General features: G+C 29.7%; 1 protein-coding gene across 4 annotated transcripts; it reads right to left on the reverse strand.

The window, feature by feature from the left end:
• Positions 1 to 94: 94 nt before the first annotated feature.
• Positions 95 to 8,929, reverse strand: Ranbp16 (Ran-binding protein 16). Of its 4 annotated transcripts, none has more exons than XM_076774176.1 (15): positions 8,815 to 8,929; positions 7,169 to 7,406; positions 6,929 to 7,095; positions 6,628 to 6,852; positions 5,662 to 6,529; positions 5,284 to 5,569; positions 5,075 to 5,219; positions 4,846 to 4,993; positions 4,611 to 4,770; positions 4,115 to 4,517; positions 3,887 to 4,025; positions 2,440 to 2,517; positions 2,173 to 2,363; positions 1,962 to 2,089; positions 95 to 1,888 (listed from the first exon to the last, which is right to left on the reverse strand). In XM_076774176.1, the coding sequence occupies exons 1-15, from the start codon at positions 8,827 to 8,829 to the stop codon at positions 1,789 to 1,791; spliced, it is 3,291 nt and encodes a 1,096-aa protein (XP_076630291.1). In that variant the 5' UTR covers positions 8,830 to 8,929; the 3' UTR covers positions 95 to 1,788. The 4 variants fall into 4 exon arrangements, with proteins under 4 accessions (XP_076630291.1, XP_076630288.1, XP_076630290.1 ...); XM_076774173.1 differs by having other exon boundaries at positions 3,863 to 4,025; XM_076774175.1 differs by having other exon boundaries at positions 3,863 to 4,025; positions 7,169 to 7,422; positions 8,815 to 8,883.
• Between the last annotated feature and the right edge of the window lie 526 nt (positions 8,930 to 9,455).

A 9,455-nucleotide genomic window follows, 5' to 3' on the forward strand; every position in this document is an offset into this window, starting at 1 on the left:
TTTATCATAAAATCAACAATGATTTTTTCGATTTCGAAATGTATTTTGAAATTATCGTACAATCTGATCATTACAAAAGAAATTTTAATGAAGTATAAAAGACTATATATAATGAAATTAATTTTATTTCAGTCCTATTCGATATAAAGGGCACTTAAAACACTTTTAACCTGAAAATTTAATTTATAAAGTCACAACAAATTTTCAAATACCTTTATATATAGTATAAAATGCAATATCAATAAAAAGTTGTTAGCCTTCTACTGTTAACATGCATTTTTACGAGGAGAAAGTAAATGTAAAACAAAATAATATATATATAAAAAAAAAAATTGGAATTAAATAAAAGATTGAAAATATTTATACATGTTTACCACAATTTTTATGTCCATTTGTAAAATAATTCTGACGGTCTTTGTGTAATGAAAATGTATTTATTATCGAAATTCATATTTGTTTTTGCTAATAATATACATTATTCATAACCTTAATACACAAAATTAATTTGTTAAAAATATTTAACTGTTTACAATTTACAGAAGTGCAAATGATTTTAATACTAAAACTGTTCACAGAATTTTGCATCGTTTAAATGGATGCAAGAAAATTACAATATGCATGTTAACAGTCAGTTAGACTCAATAGCTTTCTGCAACATATATTTAATACCGACCTTGTTTTAATCAAATATTATCAATGATACTTATTATTACATAAAAATAGTAACAAAGTACATTTGTAAGCTAATTTTTGCAGTATCAACTTAATAACATCTCCCACGGTATATCATTGATATTACGAATGTTTCGCTTATTAACGTAAACTTAAGTAGTTCAGTTTCTCAAATAATTGATCATTAATACTTTTTAGATAATGACTCGATTCATTTTTTACCATCATCGTTACAAATTGTTCGTACAATTGTGACCAAATATTCCTTAATAAAAAATATTTAAATAATGAATACATTTAAATAAATGGAAGTCGGCTGCATGTAAAAGTAATATGGAACAAGATGTATGATAGTAATTCATATAGTTGGCTTCCTATTCTAAATTATATCTTTCATTTAAGAATAAAGACAATATGATATTTATTTAAAATAAAGTGTAAATATAATGAATAATATGTATAAAAGCTGATTCTTGGCACTGGAAATCAAAAAAATGCGTGCTGAAAGGCATACATATTTCTTTTATATTAAAGTAAGATAAAAATATTAATCTTAAATTCTTAATATTCTAAACGCTTTCAGAATGTAGCTAATAAACATTAATGTGCATTCAACCTCAAATTATCAATGAAAAATGCGTATTAACTGTGAATCTACAAAATGTAATATATTTATTGCCAATCATTGTAGGTAATATATGTGCAAGAATATTTATGTTTTAATGTCGTATCGTATCAAAGTAGTAGGAGTATAAAGGTAATAAAATGGATCTATTCTTTTCCGTTTACAAATTTAGGATAAAATGCATATACGTATATTAATATCAAACTGATAAGTATACTAAAACATTTAACATTTAATAAATGAATATGAATTTTGTTATACTATAGTTTGAAATGATTATGTAGATCAAAAGAAATTTTAAAACAAAGTAAGAGAATAGGAAGCCAAACAATAATGGATTCTATAAAGCAACAGTACTTAATTTATTATCTTTATACTCATCTAAAACCATAATTTTAAATCCACCATAATTTATAATTTCACTCGCACACACATTCAAGCATTTGGCAGGCAAGAACCTAGAAGAATCTAATAGAAAGAGAGCGGTATCACTACGTCATCATTTCATTGACAGTATTTGCAGACGTGTAAGAAGGTCCTTTCGAGGTATCATTTATATCTTTTATGAGTGATGACAAATTTTGTGTAAACCTAAAATACAAGAATCGCGTAACATGTAGAACAGTATGTACTGTTCTTATACTTATTTAATTTTTTTTCTTACCTATCTCTATTCCTTGTGAGTAAATTTCTTTCAATTCCTTCCATTAAATTTTCAAACCACTGTGCCATTGTTGCCTGCTTATTAACCGGTTGACTTCTAATAATATTTTCTCGTAATTGATTAAAATACTGAAATCATAAATATTTTTTTTTTTATCAAATCACTAGTATATCCTTTATAGAATATTAAATGGGAAATTATTTGCACCCACATCTTCGTTTAAAAGAATTAACCCCAATAGCGGACGTGACATACTCCATTGATTTCTACAATCCTCAAACATTATCACATTTAAAACAGTACTTAATATTTGTTGAAGGATTTCTGGATGTTGTTTTAAAACTTGTAAAAATAAATCTCCTCCTCCTGGTACAACAGCATTTTTCCTCCTTGCATAGCCCCCTGAAAGAAAGGATACATGTTGTATGTACACACAGATACATACATATGTTAATAATCACTATTATGTAGGCTATACCTTTTGGATACATTTGTTTAAATAAATATGTCACAATATGATCCAGTGTTGCACAACAACCAGTACAAACCATTGTATCTGCAATGAATGTTTGTTATTTTTATTTTATATTCTATATGTAAAAGAATATCGAATAATATAAATTAAAATACAGGAGTAACTAGTAAAATAAAAATTTTAAGTTACGTGCAAATGCGATCACAGCAATTACTGTGAAATGTATTATACTGACCTACCTTTTGAATGTGTGCTTTGTAAAACTATGTGTTCATTTAATAAGTTAATTGTGTCATTCTTCTGAATACATTTCTATTAAAAGATAATACAAATTTGAAATTTTCAACGTTAGTCAATGAGATAGGAAACAAAAGATAAAATAATTTATAGCAATTTTGTGTAAGAGCATACACGGTAAATAGGATAAAAAGAAACCATTGGTATTTAAGATATTCGTAAAAATAGACTATAAATTGTTTAGCATATCATGTGTCAATTAAGAAAACAAAGCGTAAAATATATATAAAAAAAAAAAAACAAATAATATTAACATACCATGCATATGATAATTAGTAAATTAATAATTCACGAACTTATAACTGTAAACATTCATACGTTTTAGTAGCGTGCCAGCTGTGCGGCTGACTATGTGTGCTAGATCCATCATGTAATTTAACTTTAAAGGAATAAAGAATTTGAGTTTATAATGTAACATTGTATAAGAAACGCGAATGAAAGTTTAAAAAAAAGCATTACACTAATAGTAAATAGGGTCTTGATTCTACAAACTCCAATCCTCTCATTGCCTATTATAATACCATGATGATTCAATCATACTCTTTATATGCATGAAAATGAATTATTCAGCATACACAATTATTCTTATATGTTTCAAACTATGGCAATAACTAATACCTAAAGGCAGGTTTACATTCCAAAAGCAACAATGCAAAAGGCAAAATGAACATAACAAAATGAAACGCCCTTATTAACTAAACTTTTTGTTGAGATCTTCAAATACTAAATTTCTTACTGTTAAACACTTTATGTAGCATTGTAAATAAAATTGACAGAATAAACAATCAGCGATTATAAAATCGTTAAAAAATTGTCCAATTATTCATACATGCACAATACGAAACATAATTCTTTGTTTCCGGGTACAATTTAAATAGAAATATACGACGAAATTTTGAAGTACCAGATAGTATCAAAATTGATACAAAATTCATTAGAATTAATTTTTCAATGCTTCGATTGTAATCAAATATTCATAGCTTTTTCAATTTCTCAAAATCTTAACAAAATATTTGACGAATACCTTTCTAGTAAGTAGAAATTGGCCTAAATGATTTGAGACTAACAGCCCCAAGGCATGGCATAGAGGATAAGAGACTCATAATAAGATAGAATCAGCCGCACAGACCTGTATAGGAGTCTTTTTGCGCACCTAGTGTTGTAAGGCCTTCACTGATGCTTGATAGAATGTACAAGAAAAGTCTGGGTTCTAGGGTGGAGAGGAAAACCATGTGATCCTGTGCCAAGTATTCTAGTAACGCGTAATATGTTGTAGATAACTTTGGGTAATCCTATCAAGAACAATGGAATGTTAAAATATTGTTCTTATGTCTATAAGTAAGCTTCATTATTGCAATATTTATATGAATCAAATACATACCAATAAATCACTTTGTGGTATACTAAGGAGTAATTTTACAAATGTATTAAGCGCATTATCTAGAGCCTCATCACCGTACAATCTGAACGTTCCAAAATTCACGTAATTTCCACACAAAGCAGCTTTTAGCATACTAAAGCATATACTTATTCCTTTCAGTTTTAAAGGATAAATTTGATCTTTCGGAACTTCAACATTCAATATACGATTACCGTAACTACATATCACTTTACTAGCTTCACGAAATAATAAAATTCCGTTTGGAGAAGATGCCTCAAACAGTAATCGTTGACTTCTATTTTGTACTAATTCAGCAAATAATTTTAGGACGGGAGTTGTGACTTGTGGTTCGTAATGCCATAATTCCACAAAATGTAATAAAATCGGTGTATAGTTTGGATATCTATATACGGATTAAGGTAATTTATATTTAAACGTTCGAGTAAGTTGTTACCGATCATGTATCGGTTGAATTATATCTTTAATAAAAGGATACATCCAGTCAAAGAACATCATGTATGATGTCACTGTATTAAATGCAAAAGCTAAACCTCTCAAATCTCTCGCTAAACCGATTACTGCTTTTTTCGCTTCTTCTGCTGCGAAAAGTGAGGGATCAGCAGCGCCCATTAATTGTCCCAAACTTTCTAATGCAGCTAGAAATAAAATATATAAATATAAGTTAAATAAATTGTATTACTATATTTTCATGTATAAAGTGATTCTTATACCTGTTAGAGGTAACATAAAAGTGTGAAACCTTTCTTCGTCTTCACCTAAATCTACCATCAATAATCTACCCAAGGATGTGTAGAACATTGATCTACAACGCATTTCTGATACAGGAACATTGTTTCCCAAAAATGGAAAATGCTCTCCCTATTAAAATAAAGAACCACGCATAGTCTTTTACTTGACGTTTTCTATATAGCAAAGATGTAAACAGTTATCTATACATACTGTGTGATTGTTGAGCATAAATTGTACTTCTTCTAATTTTACAAGTTTACGAACGCAGCTATAACCCACAGATAGATCATTTAATAACTGTAATGTTTTCGAAATAATTTGTTCACTACGGCCCCAATATTTCAAGTTCGTTATTCTACAAACGAAGCATTAAAAGTTAACAATCCAAATTGTACTGTCGTATGTTCCACAATACTTACATTTTTCGAATTAGAATACCGAGTATCATAGATTCATCATTCACGCCCAAAACGTCCGACAGTCTTCTATATACCTTAGGAGTTTTTTGAACTTGTTCGCCTACGTATATCTTACGAAATTGTTCGAAAAAGCTCAACATTGCTGACTCCAATTTTTCACAGCCACCTTGTGCAAGTCTCGAGTCGGTCAAATTCATTAACTGAAGTACTTTGCAGACTAATTCGCCATCCATCGCGTCTAACTCTTCATTACAATTAAATGTTACTTTTCCACCAATGACACCACCTTATTTTCAAATACAATATATTAGCTTCATTACGTATATCACGTTTTATTTATTTTTCTTGTGTTTCATAGTTTACAAATTATTTGTTTACCTATAATGTATACAAGCCATGTGAGTTGACCTTCTTGTATAGTGATATCCATTTGTTGAGTAGGAGATGCTGTTTGTGTCATTAACTCTTGATACGTTCTAGCAGCTTGATCAAAGAGTTGTACTAATAAGGTATATGTCTTTTGATATTCACATCTTCCGATTACCGATATTTGTTCTAATTGCTGTTGTACCACTCCTAAATCATCAAGTGGATCTTCCAAACGTTCCCTAACCACTATCGCAACCGATTCGAATCTCGAAGTAATGTATGCATTCACAACTTCCGGTGTGTATATATCTAATAAATGTAGATCACCGGATTTCACATATGGTATAGATGACACCATTTTTTGCCACAAAGTTAAAAGGTAATGCAAACTATTGGGTGAAAATTGCCACATTTGTAAACTTTGGACTGTAAATTTTGCGATTAATTGTATATCTTCTGGATAATGTTCAAGTGAAATCAGTTCACCGAGTTGAAAATTGCTTTTTAACCTTAATAGTAGTCTACAAAATTCGTGATAGTTCCCAGGGTCGCTCAGGCCCCTTAAATTTTGTATTATGTTTATCACACCGTTAACCAAGTGTGTTAAAAATTGTGTCCTTTCTGAATTTGAAAATAAACTTCTTCTGACAGATGCTATTTGGACTAAACACGATAGAGCCAAAGATGACAATGAGTTGGGTAGACTATGATATAGATCAAAGAAAAGTTTTAACGATGTAGGATCCAGAAATATGGGTCGCCAATTGTTTGGAATTTGTATCGCACAAAGATCGTCGCTTTCATCCGTTGACGTTCCAAGAAAGTCAAATGTTAGACAGTTGTGTGCCAGTTTTAAAAGCTGTCTCATCAGACCGTGCTAAATTAAAAATTGAAAAAAAATATGAAAATTTCACACGAATATATATAAAATACTGTAAACTTTCGTACGAAAAATGCAAAAACGAAAAGACGTACTTGTGCTTCATCATTAAAATTTAGATTTTTACAATTCTCGCGTGCTGTACTCAGTAAAGTACACGATAACTTAAATATTTCAAAAAGCTGTGTATCTCTGAAGCTACTGGCAATTTTTCTATGTTTTGTAAGAGACCTATTTGCATCAGCATCCGATACTTGATTCATTTCACAAGTCAATTGAGAAAGTAATTGTACTCCTATCATACAGTGTTCCACAGACCCCTGTATTATATTAAAAGATTATACAGTTATAAAAAATATTTCTTTAAACTATAAGGAAACAAAAGTTATATCGCACCTGAAGAAATTTTGTTACATCGTTAACCACATTTCTAAAGACAAATTCATCTTTGTCAGAATCGAACCAACCAAGCTTTGATATCCTAGCAAATAATGTAACCAAAGCTTGTATTACAAAATTTGGTAATTTTGGTTGAGTTGCTAAATAGGTGAGAACATAATTCCCTGAAAAAAAATTAAAGAAATTATTTTTAAATATCCCTGTTTTTTTATTTTATAATTTGATCGATATACTTACATATGTCAAGCCTTTGTTGTAAACTGAGCCCTCCAGAGCGTGAAACCAATTTTGTCAATGTAGTGGCTGCTAATAATTGAGCATATGCAGAATTTCCTCGATCAAGTAGGAGCTGGCACTTTGTAAGCGTATCTGGTGCATTTTGAAAAGCAACAAGTGCCTTTTCAGCCTCTGCACGATGCGCAGAATTTTGTGATTCGTACAATTGCTTGCATAGCAACTCCAGCTGCTGTACTTCCTGTATGTGATCCATTCTTAGTGACACGATTCAAACATATACTTTGATATTTCCATTTAGGTATTTCAAGTCTATAAGCTTCAAAACCATTGCTTCACTTTTCAGATTATTCAATGAATTCTTATTTTCTGTTATAGTTAACATTTAAAAGTTTACAATGATAAAAAACGTCATGTTATCTGAGAAGTATGAAACACAATTATAACTAAATATATGTTTCCTAATTAGCCTTGATATTATAATAAATAAACAATATTTTAAAATCATACAATTTATTTACAATATATTTTTTCAAATATAAATATTGCATAGAATAAAAATTAATGTATCAAATTCTACAGAGAAATGCATGCTTAGAAAAAGAAATAAAACTATGTCAGTCAATCAAGAAGGAACTTAATTTGCGTGAATTACTTTAAAGTAATATCTGTGATGAGTAAAATGATATAAGCAATTAATAAAAATCACCATTTGTTAAATACATTTGATTTTAGTAGTATCGATGATTTAATTTTACAATTTTTTTTAGACTTTTGCTTTATTAATTAACGAATGAAAGACAAATAATATAAGAATTGTTTTTTTAATGTTCTGAGCACAGTAACAGAATACTAATTTATTTTCTCAGTATTTAACAAAATATTTTGAGGTTACGAGGTTTATGTTTTGTAAATATTAATCAACTGAATTTCAGACGATCACATATTCAGTTTAAAAATATCTTACGAATATATCTTAAAGTATTTTAACTTGTATTCATTTAAATCAGAACATCACGATTAATTTAACCGGGCATTTGTCCGTGCCGAATATCGGATAAACAATGATCTAACGTATTAAAGTAACAGAAAAAACATCTTAGTTGATGTTGCAAAATAAATGTATCGGATAGGTTATGCCGTATTTTTTAAAGCAATTTTAAACAATAGTTTTACACGAGAACGTTGAAAAGAAGCGGAACTTTTTCAAATTATAATGTTTAAATATAAAATTCACGATTTAGATGATATTTCCACCCATTAATTATCTTTTGAAACTTCGAAACTGTCCCTACACAATACTATTCACGAAAACAAGGTTAATGTTTTGCACATCGACAACACGGTTTCGACCATATAATAAAATGTCAATTAAACGGTGAGTTGAAAAATCTTTCAGTTCGTGATTGCATTTTCATTGACAGCGCGACAAAATAGTAATCACTGTAGTCCGGCAACAAACAGTGCAGTAACTTCGAAGAATACTCAAGAGTTTCCCGGCAGCAAAACGTTCGGGATACACATCGATACAACACAACTTGCAACAGTTTTACCACCGACTGGCTTACCGCACGATTTTCGAAATCACTTCATCATAAATAACTTTGTCGTGTTTCGAGGTTTGCACATTATTTTGATCGGCAACTCACCTGTTCGTCCGCCATTTTCGCAGCTTCGTATTATCTACACTGAAGGCAGGATCACATGCTTTAATCTTGTCTGATCTTAACTGCTACAACATGTATGTAGAAGCGACGTTTGCTATGTTGGGAGCATCGACAACGCCACCTTTAATATCGAAAAACAAAACGAAAAAAAACAATCGTACTTCAATTATTGCGCGAAGACAGAAACACAGTTAAGCCGAGTCTTCACTGTGGTAATCAACAAAACTAGGCGATAGTGTTGCATTACAATGAGTTGTGGAGTACTTATTCGAAAACATGTAATTAAAAACATTAACGAGCAAAATATGTAAGTGAATAATTAAAATATTCCCATAATTGCGACGTAACACAACAATAAATATTATATTTGTGATATTCATAGAAAATCGAGCAAGCTGTATAACAGTTATAAAACATTTATTGAAAATTCATCGATTCAATTCGAAATAAAACAGTTATAGATTCAACAAATAAAGTATTTTACCCACGATACTTCTATACAAAAACTATCTTTGACAATCTACCTTTGCATTAGATGAAACTGTAGCTTTGTCAAGTAATGGAAATAAAATCGTATTTTAATAATATAAATATCGTAAATTTCTTCTTATTTTATTTTTTAA

The sequence above is a fragment of the Colletes latitarsis genome, chromosome 10 (assembly GCF_051014445.1).
Source record: "Colletes latitarsis isolate SP2378_abdomen chromosome 10, iyColLati1, whole genome shotgun sequence".
Taxonomy (NCBI): Eukaryota; Metazoa; Arthropoda; class Insecta; order Hymenoptera; family Colletidae; genus Colletes; species Colletes latitarsis.

Excerpts from the sequence above, each read along its gene's own strand:
- Ranbp16 (XM_076774173.1), bottom strand. Across the intron at positions 2,518-3,862 it reads GCAAAAAGACTCCTATACAG|ATACAATGGTTTGTACTGGT; the intron begins GTCTGTGCGGCT and ends CATTCATTGCAG. Across the intron at positions 1,889-1,961 it reads CTCACAAGGAATAGAGATAG|GTTTACACAAAATTTGTCAT; the intron begins GTAAGAAAAAAA and ends CTTGTATTTTAG.